This window comes from Rhinolophus hipposideros, assembly GCF_964194185.1.
Source record: "Rhinolophus hipposideros genome assembly, chromosome: 19".
NCBI classification, from domain to species: domain Eukaryota; kingdom Metazoa; phylum Chordata; class Mammalia; order Chiroptera; family Rhinolophidae; genus Rhinolophus; species Rhinolophus hipposideros.
In genome coordinates this window covers 41923023-41945255 of record NC_138065.1, presented here as the reverse complement: position 1 = coordinate 41945255, position 22233 = coordinate 41923023, and the positions used below count along the sequence as shown (strand labels likewise).

The following is a 22233-nucleotide window of genomic DNA, read 5'->3' as shown; positions in this document are numbered from 1 at the left end:
TGCAAAATGTATTCAATTCCATATAAACAATTCTGCTGAAAAACCAAGTAGTCGTATTCTGCCTTCGCTGAGATTGTCTAAATTACTTCCAAGGGTTGTATTAATCTTGGACCCTGAGATAATTAAACAGCAAAGCATTAGCAGCTTTGATAAAACAATGGCAGTTAACTCTTAGTCTGCTGTGTGTTTATACACTAAAAAGCAGAACACTGAAACAATTGTCCAAATAATTCAGGCCTACAAGACATTCACCTAAAATAGCTAGATACTTAAGGGAAATGTGTCATTTTGGTTTAAGTTGTCTGAACCGCTGCATTGATTCTCCTGCTAAATCGAAGTAGACGTACTGAGGCTATGTGGAATTTTTAGGTGAGTGAAGAGTGTCTCTAGATTGTTCTGATTTCTGGTAGCTTCTCTATGACTGCAGTGATCTAACAGTTCTACCTTTTAACCAAAATCTGATCTAATCTGCAGGAGTCCTCAGAAAAAACCACTCAGGAATGTTTGGGGATTTCTGTGTAAGCCAGCCCTGGAAACGCTGAAGCTGGGATATAGTTACTAGATCCTGCAGCTCTTTCAGACTGCTCAGACTCTTCGCACCAGGCCAAAAATAATTTCCAATTATTCTAAGGAGTTCAAGGATTGAGTTACTTAATCTAGTGCTCTTCTACCTGGATTAAGGTATCAGACCAAGAGAAAACCATCGAGACCTGATTGGATGATGTAAAAGGATGTTGCATAAGGATCTGAAGTCATTGGGCACTGAAGATTCCGAAAGGTAATATGCAAAGGAAAATGCACCCTCATCACCAACCTTTATTGCTGATCTGCAGGAGAGGGGTCTCCGCAGACTGCAATTCATAGGAATTTTATGTTTTATTTGACAATCCAATTCATTTTTATTGTTTCTGTTTTTGTTTTTTAATGGGGAAAAGGTGTGTTTATCCAATGAGAGGCTTAATTTGTTTTTATACTGTAGCCGAATAATAATTTTAGAGAGAGGTATTGGCATGGATTTGTGAGGAAGCCTGAGTGACCTTAAAATGAGGATGATAACAGCACCTGCTTCCTAGGGTGGTGATGAGAAACGAACTCCAAAGCCCCTGCCAGGCTCCAGCACTGAGCTGGGAACATCCAGCACATTCCGTACAGCTTTGCCCTCACTACTGTAATTGTCAAAAATTATCCCTAGATGTTTAAAATGTGTCCAAAGTTTCCTATCTGAAGGCAGAGCACTAGACTCTAAAGGCTATTATTTTCCAGACTTCAGCATTTAAATTATTACTTTTCCAGATTGAAAATAAGAAGCACATTTAGAAATGTTTCCTGGATTCTTTTCTGACGTCTGAAAGGCAGGGGTGGACACCTCTCACTTCCAGCTTATCTTGTCATGCCCTGACCCCCGTCACTAAGACTCAGGGAAGAATTTTCAGTGCAGTGGGCTCTGTGGCCTTTCATTCAAATCTGAGTATCTCTGGTCTGAGTACTGGAGTGGCTGAGGAACCACGGGCAGTCGCTAATCTACTAATCGACATTTCACACAGGAGAGGATGAGCAAATTTCAGTTTAAGGGCACACACAGCTGGTACACCCCTGAGTCTACCAAAGTTCCCTCTCTCAGAATCACTCACTCTCTCTTGTTTTTTGTGTGTTTTTTTTTCTATTTTGTCTTTTTCTGAGGGTGTGCCCCCTTCTCTCGCCTCCTACTCTCATTTGTTGTATTGGTAAACAAGACTTGATGTGAATATTTCTGTCTGTAATGACTTGAATTCGGGTCTGGCCTCTACCGCTCCCTGAGCATGGGCTGTGGGAACCTCTTCTAGATTTCTGCATAAAATGGAAGCTTGCCACTTCAGCCAGGGTGCTTGCTTCAGAGAACATTGCTTTCTGGATTCCGGCCAACCTCAAAGAATTTACCCAGACGATCCAGGAAACACTGGATTTCCATTTATAGACATTTTCTCTTACAATTAAGAACAAGGGGAGTTGTTTTTTGTTGCTGTTGGTTTTTTTTTTGACCCTGATTGCTTTATTGTACATTTAAAATTTTTATGCAAAAGGTGACGTAATTAGAACTATCTGGAGGAGATAAAGGGCAGAGAATTGAGACCAATGGCCCTGTCTGTTGCTGGCATGTGACTAGCCAGTGCTTCAGTTTTTATCATAAGTGACTTTGAAAGTGGGTGACATGCCAGACATTCCTTCTGAAAGTTAGCTCAGGTAATGATGAAACGCAAGGCAAGAATCAATAGGTCACTTACAGTTCTATTTGGGAGGTTGCGGTGCAGCGAGGACAGTTCTGTGAAGTGGCTTCCACAGCATTGTAAAAAGAAAAGTCCCCTGGGTGATGACTGGACTACAAATGAAACAATGGACAAAGGGAACTTCCAGAGCCTCAGTCTTCCTGGCTACGCCCAGGGGAAATGCCCCAGTACCTTTCAGTCTCTCAGACTGGAGAACTTCTGCACAGAACATTATCCCTACTGATACCAGGGGTTAAACTCCAGAGGAATGTGACAACTTTGGGGAAGATAAGAGGAAAATTCAAGGCCTCACTTCCTAGAACAAACGTCCAAGATGGGTTTGAAATCTGTGGCCCTAAGCAAACATTTCAGAAAAGCATCTCTGACCTTTGGTAAATTGCCAAAACGGACAGGTTTCCAGAAGAGGGGTCCTCCTTGCAATTCTTGGGTGCTATTTCTGCCTGAAGGCCTGAGATAGCCTTAGAGCTTATCAGACAGAACAAGTGGGAGGTCTGAATTCACTCACGCCCTGGTGGCTTTGTCACAATTCATGCAGACACTGCTGTGTTTCTAGTCCTGAGTTTGAGTTTGCGCATTTGAATTAAAGTATCATCTTAATTATCAAGTAGATTTTTCTTATTTTTTATACCAGTTTTATTGAGATTTAATTTATATACAAAGTTACCTATTTTAAGTGTATCATTTGATTACTTTTGACTACTATCATATTTCAAAATATTCCATTCATCCTTCAAAATCCTCCTCAAAGCCAGTCCCCTACTTCTGGTAACCAATGACCTGTTTTCTTTCCTTATAGTTTCACCTTTTCTAGAATTTCAGGTAAAGGGAACCATAGAATCTCGTGTTTTGTGTCTGACTTCTTTCACTTAAGCCAAATGCTTTGAAATTCATCCATGTTCTGTATGTATCAGGAGTTCATTCCTTTTTATTGCTGAGTAGCAGCAAGTAGATTTTTTTCACATTTTTTAAATTGGGTTAAAATACACATAATACAAAAATTTACCATCTCAATCGTGTCTATGTGTACATCAAGTTGATTTTTGTTGATTTGAAGGACGATGTATTTGGGTCCTATGGAAAAGCAAATCAATTGTTTTGCCTTTTTGAAAAGCATGTATTAATTGCTTCAGACTACATTGCACATATTGTACTAATAGCATAAGAACATATTCAAACCCATCTTTTCTTTACATTTTCCCCGAAATATAAGATCCCACCTGCCTCATTTAAGATGAAATTCTAAATGCACAATTTTTGAAATGTGCAGCAGATGAATCTGAATGTGAAGTAAATTTCCAGATAGGTAGTAAAAAATACAAATTAATTAACAGCTGCCAAGTAAATGCTGGGAATCTGGACATGAACCTGGATTAGACCAAGAGTTCCACAGACGTTTAAAATTGTGATTGAATGATCAATTAGTAGAAAGGCTAAAGCAAACAGCGTCCATCTTTCTCATAAGATATAAGTTAGTAACTGTGACAAGGAAAAACATGGTGCTTGGTGAGAAAAGCAGCAACAACAATAATAATAATTGTAACTTACTTGTATAAGACATGGTATATGCCTGGTGCTGCTCTGAGCACTAGAGAGGTCATTACTCATTTAATTTTCCCCAAAACCCTACCAGTTGAGTGTCCTATCATTAGCCCCATTTTGCAGATGAAGAAACTGAGGCTCTGAGACAACTCAATATCCTGCCTTGGGGGCGGGTGGAGCCAGGATTTGGCCCTGGGAATCTGCTCTAGAGCCTTGCTTGTTGACGATGAGAATACTCTTCACCCCAGCAATGCACTAGAGAAAAATATTCAGAGGTGAAAGGGGTTAGGAGCCTGCTGCCTGTTTTCTAGCCCAGGTCCGGGTGACCTCTGGGGATTTAACATGTTAGGAAAATCAGAAATCTTTGTTCAGAATCCATTGTGAATTGGCTTTATTGATGTGGGCCCAGAGTCCACAATCTGGTTGGGCTGTAATGGATGTTGACACAATACCTTTGACTGCATTGAATTCATTCAGCATTGTGAATTCGTCTTTTTTACGGTGCTTTTTAGTCTGGCCGAACCAAGAGTTTATGGAGTCTGGAACTAAACTGCCTGGTTCTGAATCTTGGTTTCGCCACTTCCTAGCAGTGTGACTTTGAACCTGGTACTTTGATCTTTCCATGCCTCTGTTTTCTCATCTGTAAAATGGGGAAATTAACGGCACACCTATTTCATAGTGTTTTGAAGACTGAAGGGTTATCATCTATAAAGGATTCACAACAGTGATGACAAATAACAGGTACTTTAGGTGTGTCTTAGCTCTCATTATCACTATCCAAAAAATGGTGGTAGATGAAAATGTGTGTTCCGTCTTTTGAGTTATAATAAGCTATAGTAATCTGTATGAAATTTACCTTCAAGGTTTGTTTTGTGGGGCTCTGGTCTTTGATCCTGCAGGACTGTGCATGCACAGCACTGATAGGTAGAAGTGCAAGGGGCAGGGGACCCGAGGACATGAGGTCAGCCTCTACAACACACCAGCTACTAGTAGGAGAAATTCTAAGCATCTGGTCTCTGCGAACTGAAGCATTAGCCGTAATTGGACCCTGTTGAATTTTGAGAGAGGAGAGAAGAATCTTTGTTATTTGTTGGAATCCTGGACAGAGTAGAAGAGAACCGAGCTGGGGATGAGAAAATTGGAGTTTCCTTTCTATCCCTCATTTTTTGTTGCTGGAGATTTGAGAGTAGTTATTAGTGAGTTGTAGAAGCCTGCCTTGCCCCTGTGGTGCTGTATTCACATCCTAGTAATTCTTGGACATCTAGTTTAAGCTCCTGGTCTGTACAAAGCCAGCCCTTGCCATCTTAATTGGCCCACACTGGTCTTGATTACAAGTATAAACGGAGACTCTTGCACCCTTTGACAGTCTTATATCGTTTGTTGCCTTGTGTTGCTCTTATCTATAGAATTATCTAGAGAGCACTCATTCATTTAGTCAGTGAACAATTTATTGGGGATCTGTACAGGCCTTGATCATGAGAAATAAGGGTGGTCATTTTGGACAGATGTGTGTATAGATACCATGTATCTATACACCTATGGTAATTTTTTTTAATTTTGCATATGTGACTTTATTATATTTGCTAAATTCTCCTCAATAAAGGTTATAGCCATTGAGATTAACAGGGTATGAGAGTATCTGTTTCTCACCTATGGTAATTTTAAATCTCTAGCAGGAGCCAAAGACTTCTTGACAGCCACCTCTCTGAATTACTGCCAGCAGCCTCTTGAAGGAAATATGCTCTGAGATGTAAAAGGGCTAGGAAGTGTGAATCCTTTTTCTTCCTCAATTCAACACAACATTTATTTTGCAGCAACTAGGAGCTAGATGCCGTACCAGTTGTTAGGAATGCAGAGTGATATCTAGCGTTGCTAGGGACGCCCACCGATCCCCCAGGACATCAGGAAGTTATGGGGACTGAGGAGAGGAACCCTTGGTCCAGCCTACTGATGGTGAAGGAAGGAATTAGGTGTCAGCAGAGTGGGTGGGCTGGGGTAGGGCTGCTGTGTTTCAGAGAGAGGTTGAGCCTAGGCAGTAGGAAAAATTGGACCCTGTGATCACTCTCCTACTGCCCTGTTTTCCTTGATATCTTTTAGACCAGAGCTGATCAGGGCTGCCGACTTATTTCTGAGTTTGCGCACTTGGGACTGGGCCTCCCAGTTTGAGGAAGGGGCAGGCTGCTAGCTACCTGTGTGAATTCTGTCCTGGACCACCCCTGGAGAGAAGGAGGGCTCTGTGGGGTCTGGCACATTCCTCCAGGCTTCCTGGGCTGCAGGCAGCCTCTGCACCACACCCTTGGCCGGGGCCAGGTGTTTGCGAGGGGGGAGCCCGGGGCTGGGGTGAGCGCCTTTACAGCTCGGTGTGTGCTGTTTGTCTGCCTCCTGAGGGCTGGGTCCTCCTTATTCACAGGTGAGTCACACCCTGAAACACAGGCTCTCTTCCTGTCAGGACTGAGTCAGGTAGAAGAGTCGATAAAACCACCTGATCGAGGAAAAGGAAGGTACAGCGAGCGCAGAGTGAGAACCACCAGCTGCCAGGTGCCCGGCCACGACCCCTGCAGCAGTGGACGGTGCGCCTGCTGCCCGGCCCCGCCGGCCCCGCCCGGCCATGCCTACGCTCTGGCTGAGCTGCTGTTTCTGCTTCTCGCTGCTCCTGCCTGCTGCCCGGGCCACCTCCAGGAGAGAAGGTGAGTCGGCTTCCAGGAGCAAACATCACAGCCCGGGGCTGTGAACTGGCCTTTCTGTGCAGACCGTGATGGCTGAACACACCTCTGAGCATACTCACTTTGTCCCAAACCTCTTTAGAGCACCCCCTTTCTCTCCTCCATCTGGGGCTTTTCCAGAGATGAGGTTTTAGTAAGACGAATATGACTATAGAAAGCTGTCTGCTTTAAAAATGCAAAGCCAATAGGAGTGCCAAACCAGGGTTTTCCTTACTTGAACAATGTTTCTTGACTGCTGGTTTTGATCCAGGGGCTCTTGTTGGATCAGTAATATATCGGTGTATAAATGCTTTTCCCCTTGTGTGTTTTTATTGCTGGGATTTGGGTGGGAATGTTTTCTGTGATTGTGAACACCACCAAGATTGAAAATGAACCTCTTCAAAAATTCTCCTGGAATTCCATTTCATCTTTGGAGTGGAAAATCAGCCTTAACAGTCTTAACCATGCTTTATTCTATATAACATGACTTTTTGTCGTATTTTCACATGGTATTCATTCAGCAGACACGTATTGATTCCTAGATCGTTTGATCTTAGCTAGGGCACCCACTGACTGTTATGTCATGAGAAGATCAGCTGATGTAAACAAAACTTTCTGAGAGCCTAGCAACTGTTGACTGTCGGCATGTGTCAGCTAGGACAACACATAACGGGTGTTTTCCTTGTCGCTTAGTTTTACCGATGATGCTTGCCTGTATAATTACCCTGAAATTTCAGGTTTATGTGGCTTCCTTGCACCTGATGGCATTTGAAATAATCATTTCAATATGTTCGAGACCCATTTTCACACATGGGCATTGTGTACCTGTCCACAGTGTAAACTGTGCACCTGGGGTCATCTTAGATGGTCCATTGATTACCGTGCAGTCTGGGTACTGCTGGCCTGAATTGTATTTGAATGCCATGAATATTTTCGCATGTGTTCGAATGCATTGATACCGTCCTTTTTTGTTTTTAAAATAGTCTCAGAATTAACTGTCAACACACCATCGTGACTACCATTTTAAAAACTTGTCACCAAAATGATCATGTAGGTTAGGTTCCCTTAGAGTTGGGATAGTCTTAACCGAGTGAAATACATCCTAAAAGTTAGGATAGTCTCTGAATAGTAGAATTCAAAGGGACTGCTTACAGATCAACTACTAGAATCCCTTGGCTTACAAAATGAAAAAATGGAAATAGATTTGTGCAAAGCCACAGTGTGGGCAGCAACAAGGATGGAACTTGACTTGGGGGTTCTTAGGCTGCAACTTTTGGGGTCACATTGCAAAAGTAATAGGGGAACAAAGTACATATGTTTTACATATTGGGTAATTATTGAAGCAATTTCCCCCTTGGCTATCATTGAGGGTGTGTGTGTGCGTGTGTTAGCATTATTTAACGGAAGTAAATATGTAGGATGTTATCAATTGTCTAATAAAATCAGACTCTGACTTCTTCTCATGGAAGCCCAGTTCTGAGCATTCCATCTAGACCATTAAGTCAGAAACAGTGTTCAGGCCCGTTTCCAGACATACCCCTTTTTTGGAGATGGACCACTTTAACATATTAAGCTCCTTCTCAAACAACTTCAGTTTGGGGTTCAATAAAAGTGTGAAAAGTTTGGTGTCAGGGTAGATAGAGCACACCTGCTTTTCTATTCAAGGGGTGCTGGAAGTTGGACTGAAATTATGGTACTTACCACCTTCCAAAGTGACCCACATTTGTGTGTCTTGTGGGTTACACACATGAGAGTCTAAAACAATGACGTTGCTTGTTGGTTGTTTCCTTGCAGGCAAAATTATGGTGTTAGATGTAATCAGTGAGATTTTCAGGGTTGGTCTCAACTAAAGCACAGGTTTTAGAGTCAGTCTGACCTGGCTTCAAATTTCGCCTCATTCTCTTACTAGTTCCTTATAAGTAACCTTTCAGGCTCCTCAGTTGCTTGAAGTCTGCTTCTTCCCATGTTGAATGGAGGCAATAGTACTGTGTAATCTTGTAGAGCTGTTGAAAGGATGAGTGATGATTGTAAAGATGCCTTAAGATGCCTAGCACCACTTCTTTACAAAGTCCAAAGCTGACAGCACGGGTATCGTGAACACAGATGACCGGAGATCAGTAAGGAAGATAAGAACTCTCCTTCAGGAGCTCACAGGTGGTGTGAGAGAATGTGGCCTCTAGGTCCAATGGTCTAGACCGTAGTTCACATGGGGAGGTATGACTGGAGAAGGGGCTAGAGAAGATAGCAGTGTAGCCAAGAATCTGGTTGTGAAGAGCCGTACATGCCAGGCTGTGCAGTTAGGATAGTGCCGTCGGCACAGAAGAATTACAGATGGTTTATAAGCAGGGGTGGGTGTGGTCCGATTCGTGTTTTAGAAGGATCACCCACTCCAGGGCTTAGAAGATGAAGTTGATCTGGGAGAGGATGAAAGCGTTCATCATGGTGGTGGGAATAGCAAAGAGGAAACAAGTTATAAAGACATTTAGAAGGTAAAATCGGAAAAATTTGGTGATCCAATGAGTGTGTGTGTATTAGGAATACAAGTAAGGGAAAATAATGAGAAATAGGGGTGAGTCCAACATGAATCCAAGGCTTCAGGTTTGTGTGACTGGTTAGACAGTAATGCCATTAAAGGAAATGAGAACGATAAAAGAAGGACCAGATTTGGGAGCAAGGTTGAGCAGTGAAGAAGAGGGAGTAAGTGCCTGGGGGGACCTGTTGAATTTGAGATGAGAATGAAGGTGACCCTCCGTCCCAGTGAACAACTGGAACCCTGATAATGAAGTTTAGAAAAGTTTGAAATATAAAGTTAGAAGCCCAAAGGTGCTTTGACAATAGAGGAGACTACCTGGGACATAGAGGTGAAAGAAACCTCAGCACTTAAAAAGGAGATAGAGGAACAATGAAAGGAATCAGGAAATATGAGCATCGAAGACAGAGGAGAGTGAAGAAAGAGGGGTGTTTGTTAGCCAAAGAGTTAACCAGAGTTTCAACAATGTAGGTGTAATCAATGGTATTTACCTATAAAATATAAGTATACAAAGATGAGGACTAAAATGTGACACCACTGTTGGATTCAGCCATCAGGTAAGTTTTGAAGCAATTGTTCTAGAACAGTGAGCTCAGAATCCAAGATTATTATAGATCACTAATGTGGTTTCTCCCATGGTCTGGTGCTGGAAAACAGGTGCTATCAACAGTGGAAAAGACCTCTGGAAAGTTTATATTCTCTCATAGAGTCTTACTTAAATTTTTAAAGTGGCATAGCATCATGCATAAGAGAGCAGGCCCTGAAGTAACACTGTGTAGGTTCAAATCCTGGCTCCTCCATTTACCAGTTGTGGGATTTAGGCAAGCTACTGCTGCTGTTATTCAGTTTCCTCAACTCTAAGGTGAGGATAATAAGTGGTTGCGATCGTTACACATAAAGCACTTTGCACAGTGCCTGGTAAGCACTCCCTATGTGGTTCAACGCTATAGTTATCTCATTAGCTGTCCTGCTGGTGCTGAATGCCAGGATGCTGACTTCTGAGTTTCAAAGGGTAACATTTTTGAAAGCTCCTTGAATTAGCTCAAGAAAGGTGATGAGTAGCCCTTTTCCTCAGGCTGAATTGAACCCCAAGTTTTACCCGATAAAACAAGTAGAATACCTGAGAAGGAACCCAAAGCAGATTGGAATTTCAACTTTGGATTTCATATCATTTCTTCTCCTTGCCGTTTGCCAACCACCAGACCTTATCACATACAGAGTCAGCAAATGTGCTGCTCTTTGGAATATGCCCAGATATAAGATGACCCCACAGAAGGTGGTCTCTCACTTCTCAGTGGGAAGATCTGCACCCCCACTCACCAAAAAAGGGGGGTTTGGGCCAACTTGATTATGAAAACATTTAGCAATATAGATGCAGTGGTCACATGTCTCTTTACGTTCAATTTAGTAAATTAGTTACACAAACATTTCAAGTCACATAATTTATAAAATAATAACTTAGAATTATTGGTTAATTCATTCATACTTCATGAAGTAATTATATTCAGATTATTCCCATTCATCTTTAGAATTTCTAAAGCCACTTTAATACAGTTTCTTCGTCTCTTCAAACTAGGTGGCTTGAGATACAGCTCATTTAAGTCTGGTTTTGATGCTGTCACTGGAAAGTACACCATTTTCAAAACATTTAAAAATCATCCTTCGGCACACATTGGGAGCTTCACAACATAATAATCTTAAAAGGCTTATTTATAACTTTCAGAACTGGCAATTGTGAGATAATAAAAAATTATGAGAATTGTGTTCGATACCTGGGCCTCTTTCTTACTGATAGGTATCCAAAACATTGATTGAGTTCATTTCAAGTTCACGTCTTCCCCAAACAACACTTTACTATTAAAATAAAGTATTTGAGAAAGTGCCTTATGATATAAGAGATTTTTTAAAAACTTTTTATTTATTTAAGTGTATTTTCCCAGGACTCATCAGCTCCAAGTCAAGTAGTTGTTTCAATCTAGTTGTGGAGGGCGCAGCTCACAGTGGCCCTTGTGGGGATTGAACCGGCACCCTTGTTGTGAAGAGCACCGCGCTCTAACCAACTGAGCTAACCAGCTGTCCCCAAGAGATTTTTGAAAAGACTTAAATGGGACCTTTTTTTCCCCCTGAGAGAAAAAAAAAAAGAAAAAGAAAAACCTTTACCTTATATTCAAGTGTGTACAATAACCAGGAGTATTGAGTTGAGTTGGAGTGTAAGCTGGAAATTTCTATGTCGGCTTAAATTCTGGATGTCCTGAACTGAGGGTAGCCAGCCACTGATTTAGCTCTGCTAGTCCAAGAAGGTGAGGAAGAATGTTGATTTGTGATCAGTATTCATGGGAAAGTCAGGAGCTTGAAATTAAGGTGTCAATCCTGGGAATATTTTTCCCATTTAAGTTCTTAGTGGCTTAATGGTATTGACATGTTTGTGGTTGTTTTTTTCATTCCCTAGAGAAATTGGTAAGGATGAGACTTGAATCGTCTATTACAGGCCAGTATTGAAATAGGAGCCTCACAGATTCGGGAATATTCTAATTTAGTCACAAATTAAACCTAGTAGATTACCGAATCACGACTGAGCTGTGTTCTAATATAACCTCTAGGTACATGATGTAATATTTGAATTCTATCCAAAGCCAAAAGCTAAGTCTTTCTGTGTCTGGGGGTGACTGTATGTCTGTGTATGTGCTCTCCCCAACAAACATGGGCTCCTTACGTTACAATTATGCAAGAAGAAAAGAATGGTTTTTCCTCCGACACTAGTCAGTGCAAAGGCTTGAGTCCTCTCTTTCTGCTGTATCAGAGGAGAGATGGAGAATTCTTACAGAATTCCAACTTTTTCCCCCCAGATTTTATTTTTATTTATTGTGTGACTATGGATCGTCACATTCTAAAAAAGTTAAATTGCAGCCAAATCATTTCTCACACTAACTTAAACATGGGAGAAATTACATAAATCTTCAGCTGCATTTATGTGGGGCATTTCTTATAAAAAGGTTTGCACACTTCACCACGTTTTTGGCTTCTGACAGCATCATAGAATTAAAGGAGAATGGACCTTCGGGGTTTTCTACAAGAGCCTCTCATTTTATAGGTGAGGAAAATGACACACAGGGAGGTAAAGTAACTACAAATTCTCACAGCTGATTATAGCAGAGCTGGGTTCCAGCATGTGACATCCTCATATATAAGTGGGAATATGGAGGCACAGAAAAGCAATTGCCTTAACAAGATGCATGCAGTTAGTAGCAGGACCAGATTTCAGTGGCTAGTGTATTGTACTTTAGCAAGCTTCCTCCTTGGCTTATTTCTCATTCTTACTAAGAATTTTCATTTCAATTAATTGTCAGACTAGATGGAATCTCGACCTATTAAGAGCATCCCTTATGTCTCTAGTTGGGACATCTGTGTTTTGTCCATTTACAAGTCTCTATTTGTGTATGTGAGCCAATATAGTGGCTGCTCCTTCGAAAATGTGAGAACAACAGGTTAAAAAGAAGCGCAAACTCTAGTTTGTGGGGCACTGGCAAGAGAACCGATTTCAAATGACCAAGTTTTCTCTCTCTCTTCTTTTCTTTTTTTGGTTTGTCTCTATTGTCAGATTTTCATGTAGCTGGGAATTGACCAAGTGGCTCAGTTAAAAAAAAAAAAAAGAAAAAGACAGTTGAAGGATAAGCCTTTCAGGTTTACCAGTCCGTCATTGTTCTTCAATGACTGCTGACGTTTGAATCTATAGAGGCATATGTGTGTCCAGAGGTTATTTTTCTCTCCCTAGTAGAGCCCACTGGATTTAGTGTGAGTCTTTCAGGATGGGCTCCGTTTCAGTCAGAACATTGACCTTGGAAGCTTTATGCATGTTGACTGCTGTTTCAAATCACTACCTATTTTGCTTTTGGTAAAAGCTGATTCCTATTGTTCTAAAGATCATTTCTCATCGCAATGGTGCAGAGTCAGCATGCACATGCCTAAATGTGTGTACCTTTGTAAAAGGATATGGCGATGGCAAAATATCATGGCTAATTTTCTTGTACAAAAATATAGTGTTCATAAGAGGTTTAAAGAGGGAGAACTATTAGGTAACTTTCTTTTTAAGGAGCCAACAAAACACAAATGGAAATGATTGAAAAACCACATGTAACATATACTCCGAAAAGCATTTCAGGACAAATCAGAATTTCCTTTTTCATTTTTAAAAATTCAGGTACCTCATACATGATTGCTGTCCTTTTGGTCCTCATTTTGGTGTCACCTCTAGCTGGCCTAGACTCTCTAATTTGCTTTACTTCAGTTGCTTCTTAAACGGGCATATGACACCTTTTGCTGGACCATGTAGGAAATGGTCCATGAACACTGGGCTCTTTGAATAACAGTCAAATGTGCCTTCTGTGCTGGAATGTTTTTCTTTATAGATGATCTCATAGAAATATAGAAAGTGCTGTTTCCTTGGTAAGAAATGTGTGGGGTTACATGTCGGTAGTACTGTCATATAGAATCCTTACTATGAACACTGCTGAGTCTCCATACTGCAGCTGACACCAGCTGTCTTGGAGTAGAGCCCTTACAAGTGCCAGCTGCCAGAGCAAGGGAGTCTCTTCTGTATCTCTTTTGTCCTGCAGTTCTCTTCCCTTTCACCTTTGAATTTATTCAGACTGAGCCCTCAGCCTCCTCTTGGGCCCTCAAATCCTTTGCTAGTCAGACAAAAATTGGCGTCCCCAACCTCCTTGTTCACCAGGACTTTCTTTTCCTGTCCTCACTGGCTGCCTGGGCCCTGGTGGGGAGTTAGGGAAAGACATCTCCAGGTGGAGTCTCCCAGTGTCATCCTCACTAGATTGAATTGCCTAAGTCCACATGTGCCTTTTCTAAGTCTCGGTTATAATAAAATGTGCTATAAACTGAGCGAAATAGGTGACTCCTTTGAAGCCAGACTCTTTCAAAAGGAAAATGTGGTGATCTCAATTGCACTGGCTCTTGATAACTTTAGACTATTTAGAGTTGAAACGACTTGCGCATATTTTATCATTCAAAATGGCCAGTGGAATTAGAACACCGACCTCTGTTGTCCCTCTGCTCCTAGCACTTCACGTTGCAGCATTACTTACTTGGCTTGGGCATTTACATGTCTTGGGAAACAAATGGATTAGGCAGGATATGGCACCAGTGGTTCTGGCTGCTTTGGCTGAAAACTATGGGGGAGAAAACTGAATTCAGTTGTAATATTCTTAGTGAGGGGAGTGCCATTTCAGTTTTCTTAAGTCTAGTTAGAAGACATATTGTGACATATGTTAAAAAGATAAAGCTGGAAGCAGACGTTCACACATTAAACCATAAAATTCAAGATCAGTTTCAACAATGATATGTTCAGATTTTGTTTTAAAGTGTTCACCCAAGCTGAGAAGCATATTAAAGCTGGGAAAAATCTCACGTAGGAGGTTTCAAAACTAGAAAATACTTATGAGAATTGTCATCATCACAGGCAAGTGTAATATAATAAAAATACTCATCTTGTCATCTGGAGTGTCTCAGATTTGGAGACTTTGATTTTTTGAAATTTTAACTTATTTACTTAGAAAATTTCAATTACAGTTTACAAGCAATATTATATTAGTTTCAGGTAGGCAACAATCAGTTTCAGGTGATTACACATTACATAACTTACGAAGTGATCACCCCAGTATGGAGACTTTGCTTTTTGCAAATGAGGTGATAGCTTCCGGTGCTTTTGAAACCAAACTGATAGATGTCAAGGGTATCTTTCCTTAGACCTCATAAGTAATGTGCAATTTGAGTATTTCTAAAAATAATTTACAGTACATTAGAATAGATTGCTACTTAAAGGCCAATTTCAATAGCTGCTTGTATTTGGGGAAAAAGCATTTGCCAGGTGTTTATTTTTTTTAAGTGAATATACTATTCTCAACTGTAATTTTATTCACCATTTTCAGTCTAACTCTTTACGTGGAGGTGACGATTGCTCTTTGAGCATAAAAGGGTTGTCACTTTACATGAGGCCAGTTCTTTGACTCAGAGAAAGGGAATGATACTCACTAAGATAAATCAAGATTTAATTTTCAGTGTAACTTCTTTGAACAAACGAATGAGAGGAAGGCGGTTAGAATTGCTAGCTCCAACTTACCTCACCCTCCCATGATGCTTCTCCTTTACAAAGCAAGAACATAAAATAGCAGAGGCAGTAAAGACAAAAAGAAGTGTAAGTGAAATGAATGGGAGAGAGGGAAAGAAGTCCCAGTCCCCACTGTTACATGAAATTGGGGTGAAAAGTAGATAGGATTAGACCATGGATAAGTTTGTAGGCAATGTTAAGAAATTCTGGTCTTTATCCTAGAAGTAAAGGAAAAGCATTAAGCAGAGAGGTATTGGTAAAATTTGTATTTTGGTCAGGTTTTCTGACTACTGAGTGGAGGGAGGTAAGAGAAGTTGCAGGGAATTCAGTTAGGAAGATATTGCAGGCAAAGTGTAATGGTAATTTGGTTTAGAGTGGCCACAGTAAAGATAGACTTGGATGGACTTGACCTATTTAGTGGGTCATATCAATAAAATGTGGTGTTGAATAGAATATGGGCAGGTGAGAACGATGGAGAACCTATAAAGATAACTTCCAGCTTTCTGATTTGAAAGAATGACAGTCACGAGTTTGGTTTTAAATATGTTTTGTATAAAGAGCTTTGGAGACAACGAGTTGGAAATGTAAAGTGGTTGTCTGGGCATGGATCTAAAGGTGAGAATGAAGTCTGGGCCAGCGAAGAATTTTGGCTCGTCAACACTTATCGTGGTTATTGAAGCCCTTGGATGAGAGAGTTCTAGAATGAGAAGTCACGGAGGTTCAGGACTGAGCCTCAGTTACACCAGCGTTTAGCCTTGGGATAAGGAGAAGAGACTGCAAAGACTTGGATGGGGTGGAGGACAAGGTCAGAAGCCAAGAAGATACCTGACAGTATGATATCACGGTAGCCAAGGGAAGAGAGTTGCAGAAAGGAGAGAGAGAAAAAGATGCAATGTCTCAGAAAGGGAATGAGGACACAAAATGCTAGAAAGGAAGCAAGGGCACATACCTTCTGTCTAAATAAGGAAGAGAACTGAGTGCCATCTCCAAATGGTTTACACTTGGACTCATTCACAGGGGATTACAGGTAGCTTATTTTATAAACTTGCTGCTGTTTGACTGAATCAGTATTAGTGTGCTAGGCAGCTGAAATGGAAGTGAGAACAGCAAAGCTCTACGTAATAGCAGCACACACTGTCAGGTTCAAACATGAAACTCAAATTCCTAGCTCCTGAGATCGTCCCCCACAGCAGCCAAGTACATTACCTGTCGAGGCTGTCTGATGGCTGCAAACTGATCTCACGGTCTCAAGCCTGCCTCCTGCCTTGCCGCTCCTCCCGCACAGCCCTAGGCTTGCTGCCCACTGAGATGGCAGGCAGACCGACTTCGCAGCTCCAGACTCACAGGTCACAGATGGGCAGGCAGGCCTGCGCGGAAATAGTTCATCTGACGTAAGCAGCAACCAGAAAAAAAGGCTCAGACGCTCCCTCTAACTCAAAGTACCGTGTTCCTCTTACAATTCTTTCTGTTCCCATCTCACCATGGAGGTTTTTTGGTTGAAACATATATGTAGACAATGAAAACTTTGTATATTGTGTTGATAAAATTTCATCTTGGGTCCCTGGAAGATGTCTGTATGTTCAGGTTCTTGTTTGGCATTTTTTAGAGTCAGACTTCTTTCCTTCTTCCTTCCCTCCCTCCCTCCTTTCCTTCCTCTTGACCTCCCTCCCTCCCTCTATCCATCCATTTTCCCATCCATCCATCCATCCATCCATCCACAATCACTGTCCCAAGCCCTGTGTTAGGTCCTGTGGGGATGTAAACATACGAAATGCCATAGAGGAAGTAAGTCATGTACACAAATAATGATGACACAGGATAGAAAGTGACAAATGCCAGGAGAGGGGGGAGATGAAGTCCTGAGGACACTCAGAGGAGGGAAAAGCTGTTGAAGGGTTATCAGCAGGAACCGTATACAACGTGATCTATGTTCTTAAAAAGATCACTCTGGTTTCTCTGTGGATTTAGGGAAGGTGGGAGCCCGTAGTGCCCCAGGCAAAGGAAACAGCAAGCCTAAGGGCCCCGGGGGTGGGGAAGAGCTGGGTGCGCCCCAGATATATTGGAAGGTCTGCGTATTGGAGTCCAGGGAACAAGAGAGGGAAAGAGGCCTGAGATGAAGTTGCAGAGGTCAGCCCGGCCAACTCTGCAGGGCTTTGAAAAGTGGTTGGCTTTTTAATTTCATTGTTACTGTTAGAGCACTAAAAACATGATAGTCACATAAATTGTATGAAGATGGCATTTAGATCACCTTGGTGAAAAGAGCGCGTGTTTTTAAGTTTAGAACAATAGAAAGAGGACCTGCTTAGGCACAGATGATCAGATCAATGCCAAATGGTTCAACATTCTCGTAATTGCTTGCAAGTGTTTCCTATGGGAAATTTAAAATGAGGTCTGGGTGAACTGCAGTCCCTGACGGTGATTATTCCAAGACCTTGCCCCAAGTACAACCTGAGGAAATATTTTCGGTTTCCTTCCATTCTCCTAAGGATGCAGCTTGGAAACAGCCTTTGCCCCGGTGCTTCCTGTCCCAACCTGTTGGAATAGTGTGTTTGAGTTGAGGGTGGGAGTGTGAATGAGCCCCAGGGATTCCGCACACCTTGCTCCATTGTTTGCAGAGGGATTCTAGCAACTTGGACTTGTGTCTGGGGTGGGGGTGCAGGGGAGGAGTGTGGAGGGTGGTGGGCGGATCAGCCTGTGTCTGGCTGCCTGGCAGGCTTCTCTAAGAAGCACCTTGAGGGTCAGTGATGGTGTGCTATTATAGTTATTATTATAATAAATACCTAAATGCCAAAGACGCAGCATACAGCATAGTCAGACACAATTACCACCCAAGCTTTACTAGGATGAAAAAAATAAGTGAAAATCGGAGTAAAATGACTCAGTTTTAGATATGCTAATAGTAGGCTTGAGGGAAACTAGATGACTCTCATTCCTTTAACTGTAACCAAGACAGTGATTTCAGGATGTTGGAGTGAGGAGACAGAGAGAGGATAGGATAAAACCTTGAAGAGAGGTCCCTAGTTTGGAAAAAGTACAAATGAATAGTCACATGAGAGTAACGGATGGGACCTGGCACCTACAATACAGAGTTCAGTGAAAGATTGAACTTAATTCCTAGAACTTATAAGGCTTCAGGTCTGTTCAGAGTTTGAGTCTGATTTGTTTCTGTGTTTTCTGATGCATTGATATCTGAAGGCCAAGTCCTGGACCCATCCCTGTCCATGGTGAAATGAGGAAAACGTGGATAATGTGATGAGTGTTTGACAAAGCCCAATATGTATTAAGCAAATATATATTTTAAAATATATTATTGGACACGATAAAACACGGGCAAATCCCCTTTTTGAAGTCTTGCTTCTTTATGAAGTCCCAGTGTCCAAGCACCCAGAACAGCCTCCCTGTTAGGTGTGAAGTGATATTTATTAAATAAATGAAATAAATGTGCATGTCATTGATTAAGGGCAGGAGAAGGAAGGGGGAAAGGTGTAAGTATCCGTGAAATAAAATCTATCAATAAGGTAGAGAAAGGGACCTTATCAGGAGGGGCAAAAGAAAACCTGCAGCAACATGATAGGCAAATAGTTTGATACATTTGTTATGTAAATAATTCATGATAATTTATAAGAAAACCATGGTGCCCGATAGATAAATGGACAAAGTTCGTGAGCAAACCTGTATCAAAATAGAAAGGAAACAGTAAACCAGCGCATGGCACTTTTCAGCCCTTTCTCACTCACCTTATCACACCCTAACTTTCTATTTCCTTTCTGTTTTATGTATTTCTCCTCAACAAGTATCACTATCCCAATATTGGCTCTCTATTATTTATTTTCTTTCCCTCTAACTCCCATGAAAACTTTAAGAAGGCTGGGCCATCTCTTGGTTCTGTTTACTGCTTTGTCCCCAGTGCCTAGAACAGCCTGGCCCATAGTACATGTTCAATGTATATTTGTTGAATTAATGGATGTTGATAAAAGGGACATGGTCAAGACCCCCATCTGTACACTCCCATCACTGGCGTTTGTGTCAAGGCTCTCTGGAAACTAGGGAACACGTTCATGAAATTTGCTGCTGGCCCAGAACAGCAAGCAGATTACAGAATAAAAATCAAAAAAAGTTTACTCTTGTAAACAAGGTTAAACGTAAAGAAAAGTATAGCAAAAAACATTGTTAGAATTTCCTCCTGTTTTAAAAGGTTATTATAGGCTTATATTTAGGTTTATTAATCTAAATCAAATCACTGTATTATAAGTTACCAAGAAAGGCTGTTTTCTAGACTGGGCTTCTGTGGAGAAAAACATCCCCTCAGAGAATGAGGAAGAGCATGACTGCTCAATGTGGGTATTTGTATTTCTAAGGCACATCCAGAACACGTGAGGACACCTGGAATCCTTTAAATGGTAGAAACACACCTAGGAGTTTCCTGAAGTTCAAGAAAACATTCATTCATTTGTTCGTTAAAAACGCATTAGATACCTACTAGGGACCAGGCACTGTGCCGTATACTAGGGCTTTCTTTTTCCTTTTTCTAAAGCATGAGATGTACTTCCTGCTGGTTTGCAGAGCAGAATCAAGTGCAAAGATTTGCCCAACTTCATTTAAAAAGTAAATTAAAAAAAAATAATTTTTTGGCCAACATTTAAAAATCAGTAGATTGCTAGACTTCTGTCTTCTTTAAACACATAAGTGGAAACACTGACTACAATAGGCGTCATTCCTGTGTGGCTATAATTGGCTGGGGTGACTGCTGCTTCTCCCTTTAGCCCTTTTGGCAGAATCCCCCTGTTCCCTGTTACCTTATCCCTCGTCTGGCAGTGCCCTTTGGCAACCGCTGTGCCCATGGTAGTGGTTGGCCAGAAATTGGTCACAGAACAAAAAAGACCAGGCACAGACTATATGAGGCCCATTTTGTTCAGCTCAGTTGCAGGAATATTCTGGAATTTTTAAATAACAACAATTTTTTTTTGTTTATTTTTTCCCCTGTCGTGCGAATGAGTAATAATTGTTTTTAGGGAAGTTAGTCTAAATGTGGGAGATGATCTGAGAGAGACCATGTTGCAAATGTATCGTGACAAAAAGGATCATTCCGGACAAAAGGGCAAACTGTCTCCTCTCATCCTCTGGGTGTGAGTGTTTGGAAGACTCAGTATTGAGCTAAGTGCAATGCAGCCAAGTGTTGAGCTGAGCGCAGCTTGGTAACTTCAAACTCCTGCAGACAAGGCTGGAGCTAGAGTCTTCATGGAATTCTTGCATAAAGCAAACACAGGAAGCCAATACACTCCGCAGACAGGAGGCTCCTGGGTCCTCTCACTCCAGCCAACATAACCCCTAGCTTTAATAGAAACCCATTTGAGAGAGAAGAGGGTAGACTGGCAATAAGTTTCTAACCTGTTGGGCAAGTTCCAGAGTGGAGATGCTGGCTGAAGACCTCCCATGCTGGAACTATAATGCATCTCCAGGGAAGGCTATGAATTTAGAGGAAGAACACAGTTCTTTCAGAGTAGAGCTTTGAGGGAGAAAGGACAGAAGGAGTAGGAGATGGTAAAACAAAGACAAGGTTGTCTATTTTAAAAATATTGCTCTAAATAAATAGATCATGAACTGTCCTTCTGAAATTAACTATTACCAGAAAAACATTTTTTTCTGACTGGGAAAGGCACAATGAAAAGTTTGTAATTATTTTAAGATTGCTTCACAAAGTTACCCAGGGCAGAGAGGGCATTAGCTGTCTGTGTAATCCAGCTAAGTAACTACACATGGGTCGTTGGTTGGTGAATTTAGCTCTTAGGCATGCCTAACGGTGTACTCAGCAGAAATTTCACAGCACATGACAGCTGTGTGCCACATCTGTTTGAGATCCAAAAACCTCAGTTACACAAACATTCATTGGGAAAGATTCGCCTTGGCTCCAGTACTGTGAAAAAGCCCTGGGAGTTTGAATTGAGTGCAAACTTAATAGGCTGTAAGTTTAATGAAATGTTAGGCTGCATCCGTGGAATTATAATATCTAGCCTTGTTGTGAGCTGAGCTGTTCAAACCATGCTTGAAGTACTGTAATAAATTCTGGTCGTTTTAAGAAATATATTGAAAATTAGAGTTTGCTCCTAGGAGCGTCATCAAGAAGAATCTTGAAATCATGACATAGGAAATGGTTGAAAGGCTTGGAGGTGACAGGTCTCCAGTTTAACCTGAAGAACACTAAGCAGGAAGATGCTATAGTTATTATACTATGTTCAGATATTCAAAGGCTTGCTTGGCACAGTGCCTTGTAAAACAATGTCTGAAGTCAATATCTGATAAATAAATACGTAAATGAAGAGGAGAGGAGGTGTGTGTGTGTGTGTGTTTGTGTGTTGTTTTCCAGGGAAGAACAAGAACAAAATGGTAAAAATTACAAGGAAGAAGGCAGATTTGAAACTCCATAAAAAATCATTTGCAACAACCAGTGCTTCTAAAGAGAAATAGGAGATCGTACTAGATTAGCAAGGATTGGAGAGGGGGCTGAATTTATAAAAAGAATGCCTATGTGCAGTGGTAAACCAGATTTTTGAGAAGCAGGGATGAAATGGAAAGGTAAGGGCTTTGTATTTGGACAGACCTGGGAGGAGATTGTGTCTTTACCATGCAGGTGTGTGACTGTAGGCAAGATACCCACTCCTTCTAAGCATTTATTTCTGCTTCTGTTAAATGGGGATAATAAAACCCATGTGAAAGGGTTATTGTGAGCTGACGTATGTCAAGTCCTAGAAATAGAGTGGGGCTCTGGATTGATGTTAATTGACTGTCACTAGATTAGATGGCATCCAAATAGCAAGAGAGAATTTTAGGAGTTGTTGCAAGGAAGTCACTTAGAAAGCTCATACCGTGTTTCCCCAAAAAGAAGACCTAGCCAGACAATCAGCTCTAACGTGTCTTTTGGAGCAAAAATTAACATAAGACCCGGTCTTATTTTACTATAACATAAGACCGTGTCTATAATATAATATAATTAATATAATATAATATACCGCGTCTTATGTTAATTTTTGCTCCAAAAGACGCATTAGAGCTGATTGTCCGGCTAGGTCTTATTTTCAGGGA

The 22233-nt window shown here is 41.3% G+C and overlaps 1 protein-coding gene across 1 annotated transcript in view; it reads left to right on the top strand.

The window, feature by feature from the left end:
* The first annotated feature begins 6140 nt into the window (after positions 1-6140).
* LAMC2 (laminin subunit gamma 2) overlaps positions 6141-22233 on the top strand; it is a 52686-nt gene continuing 36593 nt past the window's right edge. The window contains exon 1 of the mRNA XM_081025673.1: positions 6141-6490. Coding sequence (XP_080881799.1) covers positions 6412-6490 — 79 coding nt within the window. The 5' untranslated portion in view covers positions 6141-6411. The remainder of the gene's footprint in view (positions 6491-22233) is intronic.